Consider the following 21,103-nt stretch of genomic DNA (forward strand, 5'->3'; position numbering starts at 1 on the left):
GCTGGCTGGACTAGAGCAACGATGTTTAGTAAGTAAACAAGAAATCATGAATGTTTACTTGCTCCAAGATAAACTTATTAGAGAAAGACCCAAATATATGAAGCAGCAGACACTGCACGATATATTCAAGAAAATAGCTAGGAAGCAGGAAGAAGCAGCAGTGGTGTCCACACTTGATAATCCACTGCCATTAACTTCAAGTCAACCAGATGTGCTGTCATCACCATCAACATTTTATTAATTAAAATTCTGAGGAACTATTTTATTCATTTGAACTAAAATTCTGTAGAACCGTTATATTTAGTTGGTGAACATTAAAATTTCATAAGCTTTTTATTTAGTGTTTAATTTTTTTTCTTTATTGGACTGTACAGCTATCATTTTCTGTTAAAAATATACAGCATATATAACCATCCGAAATCCGGCATTTTCAAAAATCTGGCACCCTTCAGGTCCGGAGGTTGCAGGATTTTTGAATATCTAGCTGTAGTAACTTTACAGAGTGCTTTAACAATTTGCTTATATTTTAGGAATCCGATTATCATTTCCTTTACATTACCCATAATACCTCTAGAGTTGGATTTTTGCAGCTAGAGAGGTCGCTCGGGTCTTTCATGGAATTGTGATTGTGTGGCTTGAATTCTCGCTGAAAGGCTTCGTTGTGCTTAATGGTGAGTTTTTTCTCTGCAATTTACAATCCTTATTAATCCTATCCGTAGTAGGCTCAAGTGCAGTTACCTTGATGATTATGATTAATTTCTCTTGTTAGCAATATGTGATAGTGAATTTTACAGAAATTTAGTGATCTTTTTAATGTAATCGTGCATGGCAATAACAGCATTTATGTATTAACCTGCTTCTACATGTTCTTGAAATCTTGCGAGCTGTGCCTGTATTTTCCAAATATGCTGGTTATTTTGCAAAGTTTCGTGTTTATTATTACTGTGTTTTATCAGGAAATGGCTTTATGAAAATGTATAATCAAACTTCTGTCATAGCTTGTGAATACGACAATTATCGGTATACATGCGTATTGTTAAGTTGGATCGACTTATTCCTGCACACATTAACAATTTATATACTAGGGTGAGGCGGGTACTAACCAGCTGAAGGTGACTTAGCTTTTCCCTTACGGAAACCCACATTTTCACTGTGGGGAAAATACTACGTAATTTTAATTAGTACACTACCCCTATCAGAGATTATACAGTTTACTTTTAACAGTATTTTTCTCCACATGTCACTCATTCCAAAAGAAAAAAAAAATGGCCCTTAGCAAGTTGATTTTCGAACAAACTTAATTCTCAGAAACTTAGTATTCTACGCATGCTGAAGAACCATGCCTCTCTCCTTACAACAGATCAACAAGACCTCCAGGAAGAACTATCCCTGATATCTACCAACCTTACCATGAATGGATTTCCTTGAAGACTCATCCACAAGATACTTTTCTCTGAACCCCAACAAAGACGAGTTGATATGTTATATTTCTACCATCATTATTTCATACTTAGGGACAGTTTCCAATAAGATTGCAGGACTCCTTAGACTGTATAAAATAAGAGTGGCCTTTAAACCTACAGAAACGATTAGACAATTCTTAAGATCTCCAAAAGATAGCCATCCTTCCTCCAAATATGCTGGAGTTTATAACATACCCTGCTCGTGCGGCTTGAATTACATTGGCCAAACTTCAAGGAGCCTTGAAATTAGGCAAAAAGAACACATAGGTGGTGTCAATAATAACAGAGAAGAAAAATCGAGGTTAGCTTTTCATTTCTCAAGAACGAACCATACCATAGAGTGGTATAGAAGTACAATTCCTTACATAGAGGAGGACTTCCGCTCCCGAATTTTCAAATTAAACGAATTGGTTTTTCACCCAGCATCTTCAAAGTACAAAATAACAAGCACTCAACTAGATCACTGCAGAAATAATTCAAACTGTAACTCAAAAAGTCTTAACCCACCATCCTTTATGGGTTGGATGATCCTAAAGCTAATTTGGAGAAGTCAGGCTATTTGGTCTCAGAAGAACTGTCTTTCAGATCATTGGCAAATTAACAGCTATAATTATTGAAATTCGGAAAGTGCTTCACAGTCAATACTGCTTCCAAAAATAGTCTCAGACCTATAGCAACATCTACGTAACACCAATGTCTTTTTCCATTGTATCCTTTATGAAGGAGTATCCAGAGCATGGTCTGTCAGTCCCAACTTGCCATACAGATGATCATGAATGTAATTTTTATGTTCTTCAAGATGGATATTAACCAATCTACCAGTCTGTCTAAAGTAGGGTAAACTGCAGGCACACCATATGCAAGAGGATGAAGTTGATCCTTAGAACAGATGAAGGTATATAGTTGAATGAGTGATTTGAAAGTGGCAGAGAGATTATATTTGTGGAGAATTTTAGCTGTCTTTTATCATGTATTCTGAATATAAAGGATAGGAGTGGTTTTGCTGTGATCTTGTTGGCTGAGGAAAGGGGAGGGCTTGCAGTAGTTTATCTGCTTTATAAGAGTCACAGCAACTAGCCAAAAAGTGTTGTGAAACTACTTGAACTCAGTTTCAAGAGTGTTGTGATTGCTTATGTAAATACCTTCTCCTATGTTCAAACTTTTATAAATGGAAAATTCAGACAATTGTTACTCTCTTTTTCTATTGTGAAGTTTATTTTCATGAAGCTCATTAAGCTTCTGAAAATTTCATAAAGCTCCTTTCATATTTCAATTATTTGTTAAATATTTCTAGTCTTACTGTTTCTCATCATCATCAAATTCCTGCCATACCCTCAAGAGGGTGTACAGGATATGATAGTACTACATGAAAAATTTTCATCATTACTAACTTCCTATCTACAATTTTCCTCCAAATCAGTCTGTTACTTGTCAAGACTCCAACATTATCAGATCTTATATTTCTATCACCTAAGCACTTTGTACCATATCACTCCACCTATATCTTGGTCTTCCTCTGGGTCGTTTTCCTGCCAACCTGGCAGCGAACATTTGTTTAGTTCTCTGCCAGGTTGGCAGAGAACAATGTCAAGTTCTTTCCTAATATCCTCATTTTTAATATGATATTGCCATTGATGCCATCTGTTCACCACTAATCTTTCTCAGGACTCTCATATCTGCAGTCTCTAGTCTTTGGTTATGTATTTTACTTCTGACCCAGATCCATAAGTTAAAACTGGTTTGAACATTGTCTTGAATACAGCTAATTTAGTGTTCTGACTAATTTCTCTCTTATTCCATATGAATTTATTCACTTGACTTCCTACCATACCAGCTTTGTAGCTTCTGTTGTCTATTTCCATATTTAATTTACCATCTTGACTAAAAATGCAATGAACAATTGTTTAGAAATTTATTGTGAAAACAAATGTTCAATCTGGTAGACATGATTAAGTATATGTTAAACAACCCAGTAATAGAAAGAGAACGTAATAATAATGTTACTTAATGATTTTATTCATTTAAGATAAGAAAATCTCGAAAGTGTAAACTTATTTTAATGTAAATTTCTTAAGTATAAACTTATTATTTTGCTGTCCTGGTTGGCTGAGTGGTTAGCATATCCGCTCTCCAGCCAAAAGGCTGCAGGTTTGAATCCCGCTGTAGGCATGGATGTTTGTGATTGCCCGTGAAAATACTGGTGGTGGTGATGGGCAGTAGATGCTGTTGGTGTATTTGCAGTTCATTGTAGTTGGAGACAGAGACCTGTAGAGCAGCTGCCCTCCCTCGATGAGTCTTTGGACTCCCTGGAGGTGTCACTTAATAACAATATAGGAACTGTGTAAATGGAGCTATATTCAGCTGAAACATATTAGAACCTTGGAGGATATTCCTTGGTTTTGCAAAGATGCTTTCATTTCCTCAAAGTAAATGTGCCACTTTCTTTTTTCTTTTTTTTCCTGCCAGCCTGGTTGGCTGAGTGGTTAGCATATCCATTGTGTAATTTTATTTAAAATGTATATAATATTACCAGTTGGATTGAACACTTGGTATAAGAATAATCTCTTTACAGAGATACAAATAAATGATGCAGCTGACAGATCTTTTTAAAATAATTGGAACAGCAAAGCTGATGTTATAATGTAACAATTCAACTAAAAAGTGGTAAAAATAACAGTCATGGTCACAGTTCAGTGCACAGGAGAAAACAATTCCACCAGTGTACCAGGTGTTGTTGAATTCTAAATTACAGTAATTTTTACAAAAAAAAATATGAACAATTTATGGCATTTACTTGGAGATAAGTGTGCTCTGTTTGATATTAGAATTAGGATGATAAAATTTGGTAATTTTTGTGTTCTTGGATTCTGATCTTAACGGATGTTGGTGGGTGGCCAGTCTGTCCAGCCTAGCAAAGTTGACAGGAAAAGGGTACTTGATAAACACCAGGTAGAGGTGGCAATTTATCCTAAGTGGATGGTGGGAGAGAAGATAACATCCATGCTGGTTTGAAAGTATTATACAGATTGTATTTGCAGAAAATCCTCTGTTTGTTCAGAAGTTCTTTAAGGTAAGTTCTTGAAATCTTAACATCAGATGTAGTCTAGCTGAAGGATGCTAATTATTGATGTGTGGGGGTTGTCTTTATATCCATTAGACATGAATCTTATTTTATTAATTCTTCTAATAGAATGGAGTCCAAAGCCCAAATTGTGCATACTGTGTTTACAAGACTTCATAATATTTGCCTTTTGTAGTGGATGATTATGTAAAGCTGTTCAGACATACCTGCTGGTGAAGGAAGGCTTCCTGTAAATGAAAAAATTCAATATTGTCTGTAGAGTAAAGGATTATTAAGTTATCCAGAAAGGGAAAGACTAGTTGATTTACGTTCAGTAGTAAACTAACTTGATGTTGGTGTATAAGGAGTTTATTATGTACAAAATTGGAAGTAATTTTGTTTTAGAATTGCATCAGACTGCAAAAATAAACAAAAGGTTGCCAGATGAAAGAGTTGCAGGGAAAATGGTGCTAAAAAGTGGGCTTTCAAAATGTTCAATATAATAATCACTTCTCATGAGATAGGACTCCCCATTGCTTTGCCTTCGATGTACACTTGGTCGTCGACTTACGACCAACTTCTATTCTGGCTGACTGGTCGTATGTTGGCCATATATTTATTAATAGTATTCTTTAACCTTTCTCATATTTTTATCATCTTTATAATTTATTTTTATAATCTTTTAAATTTATAATTATGTATATTGTACATAATGTGAAAAATAATACTGTAATGTAAACACAAAATACAATCTAAAATTAATGCAAAAACTAATACAAATGAAATTTACAAAATCAGTTTTTTATCTTTGCTTGTGCTGGATTGTGGATCATCAGGGTCATGTTCTTGGGTTGAGGTAGGAGATGTTCTCTTGATGAGGAACATGCTGAGCTTTATTTGAACAATTTGTTTCTTTTTTTTTCTTCATATATTTCACGATAACAATGCACAGCATCTTGAATGATACATTCAACCTTTGTGAATTGTTCGACATTAGGATCCATTGCTTCGTAGCTGGCGTATCTGTAGATGAAGGCATTTTCCTTTTACTAGACATTTTATGGGTAGTATTTCAGTAGAATTTTAATTAATACACTACGCACAACAGATACCTGAAAGCGACTGAGTGTATGTGAGAGTTATTGTATGCGGGTTATCGTATGATAACTATCGTACACGCAGCTGCCTGATTTATTATTAATTTATTCATTAATTTATTATTATTTTTTTTTTGTGGTTGTAACTCGATGACCAGGTGTACTTACACAATTTATGAAGTATCCTGCATTGATGGCAAACAGCTATGTGTCACCCCCCCCTCCCTTTAGCCAATTTCTGCATAGAACTCTAGAAAATCAAGCATGAATATAGCCACTCTCAAACCAGTGGTTTGGCTACATTGTGATGTGTTTGCTATTTGGCCACATCGTCCATACCCATTAGATGTATAGTGTATTTAAATATCAAACATACTAAAATCCACTCTTGCACAAAGGCACAATTTCTGCTCTTTCTCTTCTACATTTACTTCCATGATCATTTCTCCAGGGAACTGGTAGCCATCGTTCCTCTTCTTTCTATTGGACAATAGCCACCCAATGTCCTTTTCAATGCAACTGCAAACATATTAAACCTGCTTCTACGCTTCCTCGTTTATTCCATCTTTCAGGCATTTCTCAACTACAATCTCCAGCTCTTCAAGTAAAATGTCAACAGCATTTAAGTTTTATAGATCTGGAAAAGTCATATGGCAAGGTGCCAAGAAAATATTCAAAATGCTACAATTGTAGTGTAAATGGGACATTATATTGAGTACTATGTAAATCTGTATTTATATACAGAATCAGATACAGGAAGTTTGTTTAAAATAACGTATAAGACAAGGGCACATGCTATCTCCATTGTTATTCATTTATATTGATCACTGAAACCCAATAAAATTTTAGTCAGTCGTAGCTCCTTACTTTATGCAGATATTATACTCTTAAATAAATCCAGTATCAGTCTGTGGAATTCCCTAACTAAACTTAATTGCTGTAACAAATTAGACAAGCTTATTGAAAATTTGAGCTGTATCCTGAATGGAGAACCTATAGCATAGGTAAAACATTTCAGCTATTAAGACACAATTTTTAGTGAAGATGGGAAAGTAAATATGGAAATTGACAATAGAATAAGCAAAGTTAGTGTGGGTGGTGTTCAGCTAAATAAATTTAAATGGAAAAAATTAAGAGAAGCTAGTTAAAACAAACTAGTTGTATATAAGACAGTGTTCAAAGTACTTGGATCTCAGAGCTAGGTTAGAAGTAAAACATTTCATGAAAGTCTGCAGAGTAGTTACCAGTTCTTAGAAAAATTATGGGACTGGCAACCATATTAAAAAATGATGACATTAAGCAGGAACTTGACATTGATAGCATTTCAGGATTGTGAGTAAAGGCTCATTTCAAGTGGTTACTTAAATAGATGTTTGAATGCAAAGCAGGTGTTCTTTTACATTGTGTTAGTAAGTCCATTTTATGGTTTTGAGATGTGATTGGAGCAGCTGGGACTTCAACATTGTAAATGGTGGCAGAATGATGCACGGATGTGGTTATCAAGGAACTTTAGTCCAAGTGCATCATAAATTGCTTATCTCCTTTTATAGAGAATTCTGAATGGCAGAAAAGAATACTAATCATCGTGACAAACCTGTATAATACGGTTTTCTTTCCTTTGTAAGAGATTCGGATCTATGGTGCCTCTCCAGATTTGTGGAATTTGATTTGATCCTAGAGGAGAAAAAAGTTGAAGCTAAATATTAATATAGAAGTGTTCTGGGTTTTTTTTTTACTGTAATCTCAGAAAAATCGACCATAGATCCCACGCTATTTCAGACATTAAATATATTGTGTTAGTGTTAGAAACCACGAGATTGCGGCATTTGTTGAGCAATTCTCTTCACTGCATGCCACTTAATTAGTGATAGCCTTGGGCAAGCTATCTCTGATTGGGTACCAGTGGAGATTGAACTGCCCACTCAGTCTCCAAAAGTTAGATAGGGCAAAAACTGGCTCGCCTACTTCCTATACGGGAATAAAAAAGCATTAGCGGATTTTTTTTTTTTTTTTTTTTTTTCTGGTGCAATGAGGTTAATTTGTGTTTTTATTTTGGACATTTGAGTATTTAAATTTCAGTGGTTTTGTATGTATCAGTATTACACATTGGAGTTTTTTTTTTTTTTTTTTTTGCTGCATTTGCTTGTAGAAACTTGCAAAAAATCTTTTGCCATCTTTACCACTGGCAGTTTTTTGATGACTAACAATTCAGTATAGTGAAGTTCCTTTAGAGTTCATATACTGAAGGCCTAATTAATTTTGGGGAAAATGTTTGTGATGCATCCTGAAGCTTGCTTTGATTTGTGTTAATTAGTTACCAATGGGAGCTGAGAGGTATCATCCTGTAGTTGATACCTTTTCTGAGGATTTTAATCTCTTCCTCTCATTTCTAGCTTAACTTCTTAACATATCTCATTTGTATCTCCAGTTTATCTTTTCTCTATTCCTTCAAAATTCCTCTCCAATTTTCTTGCATGAATCATTGAACTCACAAAAAAAAAAACATGAAAGTTGTCCAACATGAAGATCATATAAAACCAAATTTCATGTATACACCTTTTTGTTAGTGATGATGAACAGCCTATTTTTCTACCCACTGCAGGGTGAAGGCCTCTCCAATTACAGGAGGTTTTGGGTGTGCTATTACTTCCATCATGACCCAGTCCATATTGGGTGAATGAATGTATGAAGGTGGAAGACAATCACAAACATCCATGCCTACGCGGGGTTCAAACCCGCAGCCTCTTGCCTGGAGAGTGGATACGTAACCACTTGGCAAACCAGGCCAGCTTTTTGTTAGTACGAGTTAGTAACTCTGGAATAATTCACACACACACAATATATATATATATATACATACATACACTCTGGAGTGTGTGTTTGGTGGGGAGGGGAACTACTATTATGATAACTAAACTGGCGTACTATTGAATTCAGAGGTTTTACATTTTCTTATAAAATGTCAAACTATAGACGTGTATGCTGTTTTAAGAGTACACTGAAAATATGCAAGTCAGTTAACATCTCATTTTCTCTATTTCTTCAGTTTGTTCATTTTATTTATTTCTCCAGTCTGTATTTTTTCTGCTTTCTTTGTTATAAGTGTTATCTTTTTTTTTTTTTAAATGCTAACTTTCTGCGTATTATTTTTTTCTTCATATAGTCTCACAGAAAGTTTTCTGCTCCTCGCCATGGATCTATGGGATTTGTTCCCAAGAAGAGGAGTAAACGTCACAGGGGTAAAGTTAAAGCTTTCCCTAAAGATGATCCATCAAAGCCTGTTCATTTAACAGCATTCATTGGTTACAAAGCTGGGATGACCCATATTGTAAGAGAAGTGGATAAACCTGGCTCAAGTAAGTTCAAAGTGATTTGTGTGACAGTTAAGTGAATAGCGAACCTAATATTAATACAATGGTATCTTGCTAATCCGAACCCGTTTAGTTCGAGCCCTCCAGTAATCCGAATTGTAGTTTGAAAGAAAAAGTTTTATTTATTATGTATTATTATTTTGTGTACTATTATTTTTATTTAATAATTATTTTAATTATTATTATTTATTTCATTATTACAGTACAGTATTTTTTTCATACTCTCGATTGTATGGTTACCGGAGGCCTATTTTGATTTGTGTGTTCACATTTTGCTTTTTTATACTGTACAGTACGTATTGTATTGTCGGCATGAATCTCAAATATGCACAAAAAAAGAGGAAATTCAAAACATGCATAATTTAGTTAAAAATATAAATCCTGATGTGGAAATTTCACAAACAGATATTACGGAATGGATTACAGGGAACCGAAAGTGAATTCGAAATCAAATCAGATGCTGAAATTACAAATATGACATTACAGAATGAATTTGAAGATGATGATGACGATGAAGAATCGAAGAAAAAAAAGTAAAACATGAAGAGGCAGCTGACAGTTTTAATATGTGTATAGAATGTGCTAAGCAGAATGATATGCCATTCCACAAAATTTTGTTGCTAATGCAGCTCCGAGAAGAAGCATTCAAAAAAAGTTTAGCTTCCAAGAAGCAAAAGAAAATGAGTGACTTTTTTTACAAAGAAATAAAAAAACTTTTGTGTTATTTTGTGTTGTGTATTTTTTATGCAAATTAAGTTACGTACTGAATTATGCAATTTTATTAAATCAGAATCCTCAACACTACAGCTAAATTTTTTAAAATAAACTTGTGTACTGTATTATTTTTTTGTTTTATTTTACAGTGGAATAGTTTTTTTCTATCTGTTAATTTATTTACAGAATTAAATTGATGTACCATTAGAATCTGATTATTTTTGTCGTAAACGCTAGTTATTGTTGTCTCTTGGGGAAAAATTCCCTGATCCGAATGAGCACGGTTTTTATTAGTTCGGATTAGCGAGATATCACTGTATAAGTTCAGCTATTCCCAGTACATCAATTTTATTGCATTTGCATTCATGCAAATGCAATAAAATTGGATTCAACATCTGTGATTTGAAATTGTATAGCCTGTAGATTAGGCTTTCTTAGATTGTTTTTGCAGTTGCACATTATACAAAAGGAAGTTACTTTCAGTTATACTAAAGTAACTTTCTTTAGAATAATTTAGAAATAGGTAGAAATTTAAGTAATTATACTAGCCAATTAACGATCTGATTCCCTCATGTTAAGGTAGGAAAAATAGTAACTTTAAAGCAGGCATGTCAAACATGCAGCCCACCAAACTTTGTAACCAATATGGTTATTTAACTTTTGACAACACCGAATTAAATAAACATATTAAAAAAGTTAGTGTCCACCTATTATTTTATATGCCAAACTACTCTGCAATTTCTAAAGGAAATAATGTTCTATTTGTCATTCCAAAAAATCTTATTACATCACTGCATAAATATCGAATTTTAACGAGCAAGTCTACGTACGCGGCTACATGATTGATCAGGACACAAATAAAAAGAAATACCATTGCTAGCAGAATTGATGACATAGCTGGGAACTTAAGGAATCAATTAAAATTAATAATTTCGAAATTTCAGACCTGTTCCCTTAAAATTGACGAAAGTACAGATGTATGGGATATCGCTCAGTTGGCTGTTTTTATTCGTGGATGTGATATGGAACTTAAAAGTAAGTGAAGGCCTAGAAATTATTCCTATGCACGATACAACCACTGGAGTTGATATTTTTGCACTCTTATGGAAGTTTTGAATGAATACAATTTACTGTTAAAAAAGCTAGAACTGATGGTGCTCCTGTCATGACTGGTGTTGTTAAAGGAGTTGTTGCAAATTTAAAAGAAAAATACAAAGAACAAGCTAATAATTTTCAACATTTTCATTGCATTATTCTTCAGCAAACACTATTCTCCAAAGTTTTAAATATTGGACAGTAAAATTATAAATTATATTCGTGCATGTGGGCTTAATCATCGCCAATTTGGTAAGATATAGAAAGTGAATATAGCGATGTACCTTATTATACAGAAATTAGATGGCTTTCTAGTCATAAAGTTTTAAAGCGATTCTTCGAATCGCTGGACAAAATTACCATTTTTTTAGAATCAAAAGTATGAATGTGAAATATTAAAAAACGATTGATGGTAAAGGATCTGGCTTTTTCAGTTGACATTACAAGTCAACTTAATCCCAAGCTACAATGCAAACATCAAGTAGTTACCATGTTATTTGACAATATTAACATTTTCAAACAGAAGTTATTACTTTGGCAAAAACAAATTCAAGAAGAAAATTTATCCCATTTTGAATGTCGTCAATCATCATTACAAAAATCACCGATATTGAAATTTTCAGAATATGCCAATCAAATTAAGTTATGAGAATGAATCGAAAGAAGATTTTAAGAAATATGAAAATCAGTTTCACCTATTTACTTCTCCTCTATCGATTGATGTTGAAACTGTTGATGACAATTCAGTTGAAATTAAGCGAAATTCAGTGTGATTCTGTATTGAAACAAAAATATATGGATGTTGGAATTCCAAAGTTTTATAATTATTTATCAGTCGATCAATACCCCAATGTGTTATGTGCAATTAGGTGTGTTTTATCTATGTTTGCTAGCACATATTTATGCAAACAACACCCAAATTTTGAAAATTTCATTAATGAAAAATGTCAAGTTTCTTCAAAAAAAATGATATGTATAATTTTATTAACAGGTGTAATTTACTGTATTTAAACCAAACCTAGTTCAAAAACAAACCAGGCTAAAAGTATACAATACATTAGCCCTACCAGTCTTAATGTATGGAAGCGAATGGACAATAAAACAAAGATTAATAACAGCAGAAATGAAGTTTATGAGAAAAACTACAACGTATACCCTATTTGATCACAAAAGAAACGAAGAAATTATGAAAGAATTAAACCAAGAACCAGTAATAGAAAAAATTAAAAACGTTCAAAGAATGAAAACAGAAAGATTACCAAAACAAGCCTTAAAGTACAAGCCATTAGGAAAAAGAAAACCAGGGCGTCCTCTTAAATGATTCAACAATGACTTCTAACGCCGGAACAGGCCATGCTAGGCCTAAATCCTTGATACGCATGATGATGATAATTTTATTTAAATATGTAAACTTTATATTTTATATGTATTTTTGTAACATGGTTGTATTTTGTACTTATATACTCTAATTAAATAATACTCTAATTAGTTAATATTAAAAAATCTGTTTCCTCTTTATTTCGAGATTTTTTTTCTGTTGCGGCTCACAGCTTGATATATAATTCTTAATTTGGTCCTTGGAGGTAAACGAGTTTGACATGCCTGCTTTAAAGGATATGGAATGATCAATTTTCAGGCATAGGCTACTTTGAAAAGGATGAATAATATGTAACCCACTATTTTCTCATCATATGAAGGATTTAAATTCTTATTTCTGGTTTTGCAAACTTTAGTTTGGTGAATCAGGTTTTCTGTCTTCCGATGAGGTGATTAGAACATGATATTTACATTTCGGATATACAATTAAATATACCTTAAATGCAAGTTTGTTCTGCATCTATTGTAAGTAGAAACATTCATATTGTCATTCACAAATCATGTTTGTGAGATAGTAATGGAAGCGTAAAGGGGGAAGTAGACAATCTCTTAGTCCAGTACAGAACTAATAAATTTTAGTCCTTTACATGCATCTGGTCAATTACAAATGGTTTACAAAACATGTAGCTATTCATTACAAACAGTGCATTTGAACATTTGTTATAAAGGTAAAAATTTTTTGTTAGGTGGCTGAGAATTTATTTAAAGTTGGGTAGTTGTGGCGCCAAATGGCAAATATATTGTCAAAAGTAGGAGCATAAATTCAAGGAAGCTGTGAAATGCTTATCAACCAACAAAATTGTCATCCTAAAATTCACAATAATCCTATTTATTTCATATCCAAACAAGTGGTACAGTAGTAAGTAATTGGTACAACATTATTTATAACAAATTAGGATACATTACAAATGAGAACTTAAATTTAGTAGGTAAATTATACAGGGAATAAGTAAAATATGAAGGACAAAGAAACTATACATTACTTATATACAATAAATATGGTCAGATATTCCTTCAGAATCTTGTGCAATCAACTGCTCTATCTGTGCAGGATATAAGGTCCTCTTTTGTGCAAGGTGATTGAAGAAGAGAGCAAGAAAGATGTTCCATGGACTGGGTTGTTCCATGCTCACAATTATCTGGTCCAGTGAGATAGCCCCATTTGATGAGGTTTTGTTTGCAGCAACCTGTCGTTCATAGTTTGAGACTTTTCCAAGTATTCCAGTTCAAGTGGGCACCATGTGGAAGATGTTCGGCTGTTGGAATAGTAGTATTATTCTCAGGGTATAGTGCAAACCATTGTTGAAGTCTTGTCTCTGGAGGGTTTTTAGGTGGTTCAACAGTTATAGCAAGCTATGTTTTAGGATCTTATTCTTTGGGGCACTGTAGTCTGGTCAAATAGTGGGTGGTGCTCATCATTCATTTGTCTGCTTCTTTTGTCAGACAATTCCCTTCAATTCGAAGATCTGCATTCTCAGATCCAACCTTCAATTCGAAGGTTGGATTGAAGGGAATTTAATACAGCTAAAGTATACAGGTCTTTTAGTGGTGTTGGTTTCAGGCATCCTGTAATTAAGCGGCAGCTTGCGTTCAATGCTGGATAAAGTTTTTTAACATGGCAGGATCTGAACCATATACAGGGCAGGCATATTCAGCAGAAGAATAGCAAAGGGCCAAGACAGAAGATCTCAGTGTACTAGGATCTGCACCCCATTTGGAGGAAGTAAATTTTGCCTTTGTGTGTTTCATGTTGAAAGAGTGCGATCAAGAGTTGCAGTGAAGTAGATTAGGTTCCAGGAAGGTTCTATATTAGAGCCTTCCTAAGAAATTACCTTCCTCTTGGCTTCCTTATTAAGGTGGAAAAGTTCAAGGGATTTGGTTTTAATTCATTATAATGCTATAGTATGTGGTTAGACTGACCCACTTATGACTCACATAGAATAACCCACATTAGTGAATACCAAAAGAAAACAAATTTAACTGAATTGGAAAATGATATAGTAACTCAGAAAACAAACAGAAATTTCAAGTTACAGAACTATAGGAAATGAGTAACTGCTGGTGTAGTTTTACCAATATAATTTTCTATTTATTTTATTTTTCTCCAGAGGTCAGGCTATGATTGTCATTTGACCAAAGATTATTCTCAGCAGTGGGCTGAGAATAATCTTTGGTCCATATTCCTGAAGATGATCTTGATATGAAGGTAGAATTTTGAGCATTGAATTTAATTTTTAAAGTTCGTTAATGCTGTATTGTTGCCATATTATGAATATAATTCATAATTCAAGGGAATTCAGTAGTATGCAAAACATCTTCCACATTGACATTCCCATTACCTTCTGATTTACCACTTTGAAAGAAAGTGTTATCTCCATGATGTCAAAATAATCATTGCAGGGATCCACTATTCATACACTAGTCATTCAAACAATACTTATACTTATCCATGAACTCATTCACTGATGCCTTTATGGCCACTTGGCAACTCATTCCACCCATTCACCATCCTCCAAGCAAACAATCCTTATGTTTCTATCATATCTCTTTTTCCTGTTCAGCTAGTTTTTGAAGGCACAGACCTTCAATCTATTTTCATAGGAAGCATTCCATAGACCAGTCACAATCTTTGTCTCTAAATCCTCTTCAGCTCATCCCCTCGGAATCTGGGTGATGAGATTTTATGGCAGGTGTGGCCTTATAAAGGGGGGAAAGATCCCCCCTGATTAGTGTGTTCTTCAACAGCCATGTAATCTGATGTGCTGTTTTTGGCCACCTTTGCAATGTCCTTTAAACTTTTACTTCTGTCCACAATCATCCCTCCTCCCAAGTACCTGACCATCAATTGCTTGCAGTTCAGTTGTGTCAATATAAGTACACAGTTTGTGATCTATCCTTCTCAGAGTGCATCATCTTACGTTTGGTCATATTAAACTGGCAGCCATTTATCTTTACCCATACTGCTAGTCCGTTTAAGTCATCCTGCAGGATCTCTACATCACCTTCATTTACTGTCACTCTTCTCACATTTTTGCATCATCAGCAAACAACAACAACAGCTTATCCTTCTCCATGGAATGAGAACGAGTTGCTGATGGAGTTGCTACAGCAGACATGGGTTGAGTTATGCATGGAGGATGTTTGATACCTTGTGGAATCTGTTCCTAGGCATTTGCAAGCTGTGATTGCACAGAGGTGGACCAATGTGTTATTAGGTGGGTGTTTCTAATGTAAAGATAACTCATTGTAATTTGCTAGTTTTGTTTTGGAGCCTCCCTTATGCAGTGGGACTATTTTGCCCTCTTTCCACTCCATTGATACTTCAGTGCTGAGGCTTTAAATATGTTGATCAGAGGAGCTGATAATTGTCTTGCTCTTGTAATACATTGGCTGACATGCCATCTCATCCCATTACTGTGTTTGCACTAAGTTTCTGTAATATTCTAAGCACCTCAATTTCTTCAACCTCTGTTCTCCCATAAATCAGTGTCACATACAACATTTCAACATTACCATCTAGATGGTATACTCTTGCAAAACAATTACTCAGTAATTCAACTTTTTTTTAAATTCTGTTACCTACTCACCATCAGCACTTTTTAGTTATTCATTCCTCCTCTTGTACATAGTGAAAAAAAAGTGGGATTTCTTATTTGGCTTCATCAGGTAGCTTTATCTCATAATTAGCTTTTTATGCAGCAGAATTCTGTGTGGAATCCTGTCAAATGCCTTTGCAAAGTCCAGTAGTATCACTCTAACCATTTCTATTATCACTTACAGAAAGTCAGCATTGCTCCTTTTTAAGTTATTATGCTATGGCACTCCTGAAAGTTGATTCCTCAACTTGTTATTACCTGCTTTTGTAATTTCACACATATCTCTTTTTAAGAGAAACTTCTGCAAGTCTGGCAATTTCTGTGAACAAGACTACATGATCACTTTTCCCAAGTGGAAGCAGCATAGCTAAATTGGTTACTTTTAAATTCTGATGCTATAACCAGCTCCAACAATCTCAGACCTTGTGTCCTCCTCCATTACATGCTGTCATAGATAATTATCTCAGCAGCTATATAGATTCCATTTCCTTCCCTCTTCTGAGTCTGTCCAAGTAGTTGAAATTCCCCATAATTACTTGAACTCATTGTGTTAAATTGCCAATAATGCACATCATCCACATTCTTCCTTATTTATACCCTTTGGAGAATAGCAGCAACCAATTATATATTTCATCCTGTTGCCCTCTATCTCACACCATATATCCTCAAATAAACTATGCTCTGCATCCCTGTTCTCCTGATTTATTTCTAATCTTTTTGGCTTTAATTCTGTTATTAATTAGCAAAGCCCTTCTCCCGTTCTGTTCCTTCTTTCCTATCTAACCTCTGTAGTTTAGTCAGTAGTCTGTTTTAACAATACCTTTTGGTTGGAAAGGTTTGAATTCCATCTTAGATGTGAAGAACAGGGCTTTTCAACTGAAGATGATTTAGCCAGTCTCTAAGGGTTTTCCCTCTAAGTTTTATCTTTGCTTTGTGTATTTGAGAGAGGACTTAAAAGTATTGTTAAAGGTAGCGAAAGAAAAGAGTGACAGAGTTAGAATGGTTAGTCTGTTGCCGCGGTATGACAGAGAGGAGTTTAGGAGGAGGGCCATAATTGCAAATGACATTATGCGTAGGTTATGCAGACAGTGTGGTGTGGAATTCGTGGACGTGTGGAATGAGTTTGAAGGACGAAAGGACTTATACAAGATGGATGGCCTGCATTTGAATGGACTTGGTGTGCGGAGACTGGAAAGAGTGTTGCTGAATGAAGTGAAAATGGATGTGCAAAACCAGGGAAACTAGAACTACCAGGGGGGGGGGGTGGATATGCAGACATCAGTGAGACAGACGAGTGTAAGAATGTATATAATGTACCCGAGCCAGCACTAAGGGAAAAAAATGGGAATGGGTCATTTAGAATAACCTATCAATATAGGGGTGGGACTAAGGGATCACTGCATTTCATGAGTGGAAGGAGGGTAATTATTATGGGGGATTTCAACTATGGTGACATTGATTGGAAGGAGGAGAGGACACATGCGAGGAAGGAAAAGGATTTTATTCAATTATTAAGGGATAACTATCTGAGACAGCATGTAATTGAAAATACTAGGGGTGTGAGAGTGCTTGACCTGGTAATAGCATCTGAGAATTTGACTAATGAATGTGACCATGTTGCCACCTATTGGTGAGAGTGATCATAAGGTCTTGACCTGGGAGGTGGCTAAAGATGTGGAATTTTCGATTAAGACAGGGTATATGTGGAATTACCGTACTGGCAAGTATGACAAGCTTAGGAGATTGCTTGGATCAGTGCCATGGCATATACAACTGCAAGGGCTGGACGTCGATAGAGCATGGGAAGTGGTCAAGGAGCATTTACAGGAGGTAATGGCTGATTGTATACCTAGGGTCCGAATAGTAAAACAAGTAGGGGTTAAATGGATGAATAACACCATTAAGCTTGAGCTGCAAAAAAAGAAACAACTGTGGAGGGAATTTAAAGAAAGGGGTGACCTGCAGGCACACGAACGGTATAAAGTGCAGGTGAGTAAGGTAACGAGTGTGGTAAAAAAAGCAAAAGCGGATTATGAAAGGAAACTAGCTTTGCAAGCAAAAGAGAATCCAAAACAGTTCTTTCAATATGCTGCAAGCAAGAAAAAAACTGTACATGGTAAAATAATTTTAAGGAATGACGATGGTAAGGAGGTCACTGAATCGGTCGATATAGTGGAGTTACTGAGCGTGCACTTTGCAAAAGCATATCATCCAGGTGGTGACATTGAAAAAATGAAGGAACCATTAGTTTATACGGGAATAGTGATGAATGAAGTGGAGGTGACTAGTCTATTACAGAACCTTAATGTGAACACATCTGTGGGATTGGATGGTATACCGGCACAGGTCTTGCGTGAAGCGGCTAAAGAATTATCAGTGCCCTTGACCATGTTGTTTAATCTGAGTCTCAGATCTGGCTTAGTCCCGAAGGTGTGGAAAGAGGGAAAATAGTTTCACTGCATAAAGGAGGATCCAAGACTACGGTTGCAAATTACCGACCGATCAGCATATCAGGAGTCGTTGTCAAGGTCTTGGAGAAAGTAGTCGAGAAAAATACAGGAATGGATTGATGAAAACGAGATACTGTACCGGGGACAGCATGGCTTTGTGAAGGGTAGATCATGCTTCAGTAACTTGCTCAAGTTTTATAACAAGGTGATGGCTGAACTGGATAAGGGAAATGGGTTTACAGTGATACTGCTGGACCTGGCAAAGGCGTTTGACAGGATACCACATGGAATACTAATCCGTAAACTACAACATATGAGAATCGATATAGGGTTGGTGAGGTGGATAGGTGGTTGGTTGATGGAGAGATATCAAAGAGTAGTTTATTCAGGAGTAGAGTCCAAAAGATGGCCTGTGACTAGTGGTGTGCCGCAGGGTTCTGTTCTTGGACCACTGCTGTTTAATCTGTTCATTAACGATATAGGGAAGGATCTAAGTGGAACAATTCATTTGTTCGCTGATGATGCAAAGTTGGGTAGGGCAATAGTGAATGCAGAAGATGTCAAAGTCTTGCAGGATGACTTAGATAGATTGGAGTTCTGGGCTAAGGAGAATGGATGTCAATTTAATGTGACAAAATGTAAGGTTATGCATTTTGGGGTGAAAAGATTAGCAGCAGTATACCACATTGGTGGAACTGTACTCCAAGAGATTGATGAGGCCAGGGACTTGGGAGTGTTGGTGGATAGGGAGATGAAGTTTAGGGGGCACACTGCAAAAGTAGCTAAATCAGCTCATCAACTCACTTGGTTGTTGAAAAATACCTTGATGAGCAGAGACAAGCAAGTTATTGTACCTCTGTACCGAGCCTTGATAAGACCTCATCTCGACTACTGTGCCCAGATTTGGTCACCTCGGTTCCTTCTTGATGGGGAGGAGGTGGAGAGGATCCAGAGGCGAGTGACTAAGATGATAACAGGTCTATGGAATGAACCATATGAGAACAGGTTGAAGATTTGTGGGTTGCAGAAACTAGTTGATAGGCGGAGGAGGGGAGATATGATTGAGACATTCAAATTGCTAAAGGGATTCTATAGAATTAATTCAGAGGATATTTTTGAGATCAGGACTGGTGGTGGGAGAACTAGGGGACACCTATGGAAGCTGGGCAAGAGTGTGGTTAGCAGGAGTGTTAGAGCTGGGTTCTTTACTTTTAGAGTGGTAAATGAGTGGAATAAGCTGCCAGAGTCTGTTGTGGGTGCTATGACGGTGAACGAGTTCGAGACAAGGTATGATAGATACTGTGAGAATGTAATCACATAGTTGTGTGGACATGATGTTTAGGGCCTCCCTTGATGAGTCTAAGGACTCCTGGAGTCGCCCGAAATAATAATAATAATAATAATTTGAATTTCATGGATTACATTTAAAAATTTGGATTGTTTGTGCATGTTACTTTTAAGGTTAAATGTCTTATCATTTAACAGATACAAAAAGGTAAAAGATACAAATATTTTATTACCAAAATACTGAAAACAGCTATTAATGAACTCAAAGTTAGATCATAATGTGTTCGCAAAAATATACAGTACAGAAATATTCAGTCTAGTGTTCCTCACCTTGACTGCCTCCTATTATTGCAGGTGAGTGTGGCTGGTTTTGTTTTTGGTGGAAGATGGTTTCCCAAATCTATGCTAACCCTTCCAGAGTAACTGCTGCCACAGAATTTACCATAAATTTTGTTACGACATTAAACTTGAAATGTTGTTTACTGCATAACAAATTTTAATTTTTTCCTTGAAACAGAATGTGATTTTTATAAATGTGCTGATTATGGATACTAAAGAAATTTTGATGCCTAATTTTAGAATTCTTTTATTGCCCCCTATTTTTATGGGAAGTAGAAATAACCTCATATCAGCACCATTTTTATCCTTCCATGGAGTCATGACTCATACAAATAGTTTTAATAAAAACTAAACATTTACAAATTAGACAGCATTAATTTTTGCTGTTTTTGTTTGCAAGCACCTGGAGTTGCCATAAGAAGCCAGCTTACAGGAATTCAATCGTTCATGGAAATGCTTTTCTGCACCTCATTTGCTGCATTCAAATTGATATCGAAGAAATCCTGGTGTGAATCAAAAAATGTATGTTTCACAACTCAGTATCAAGTCCACAGTAATTAACATAATCAGACCTGATGTGACTCATGAAGCTTGAACAAGTTAACTTAAAAGCCAACAGTGCCTAATATTTATTTTGTTTTTTACCATTCCCACACAAACTTCCCACATCAATATAGAAGAACCTAGTTTTGTTTTTAACAGCTGGTCATTGCCCGTACAGAAAAGTGTAGAGTTTGTTCCAAAGCATAGAGGTAGATAAGTGAATGGGGAATGATGTCAGCCGATTTTTTTTTATTATTATTATTTTGTTTTTATGGTTCCCACCCACGAAAGGAAATTTTTTGCAAACCTATAGTACATTTTTGCTATGGGAAGGCTAAGGATCTTTTTATTTATTTTTATCAATTTTATATATTTTTTCTACTTATTTTAACATTGTCTGGAAATTCTGCTCTAGTAACAAACACACCATTTCAAGTCTTCAATGAGTGGGATGGTGGTCTCACACTGGGAGATGAAATTCATCTCCCACCTAAAGATGCCCACAAATATTATGCCCATGGTGGGATTTGAAGCCACAGCTTAGGTTGGTTGGAGATAAGATATGCTAACTACCTTGACCAATCCAGCTGGCCATTGAACTGTGTGTTCAATGGCCAGCTGGATTGGTCAGAAATAGAGCATTTGGGGAGTGCAGTCATTGTTAACTAGATTGACTCTTTCTGAATAGTTTATATATATATATATTTTTT

General features: G+C 35.4%; 1 protein-coding gene across 1 annotated transcript in view; it reads left to right on the top strand.

Moving 5' to 3' along the window:
- Nucleotides 1-549: 549 nt before the first annotated feature.
- RpL3 (ribosomal protein L3) overlaps nucleotides 550-21,103 on the top strand; it is a 72,314-nt gene continuing 51,760 nt past the window's right edge. Inside the window, exons 1-2 of the mRNA XM_090401110.1 lie at nucleotides 550-671; nucleotides 8,785-8,977. Of these exons, the coding sequence (XP_090257236.1) occupies nucleotides 669-671; nucleotides 8,785-8,977 (196 nt within the window). The 5' untranslated portion in view covers nucleotides 550-668. The remainder of the gene's footprint in view (nucleotides 672-8,784; nucleotides 8,978-21,103) is intronic.

This window comes from Typopeltis vanoorti, chromosome 12 (assembly GCF_054136105.1).
Source record: "Typopeltis vanoorti isolate ZY-2024b chromosome 12, IOZ_Tvanoo_1.0, whole genome shotgun sequence".
NCBI lineage: Eukaryota > Metazoa > Arthropoda > Arachnida > Uropygi > Thelyphonidae > Typopeltis > Typopeltis vanoorti.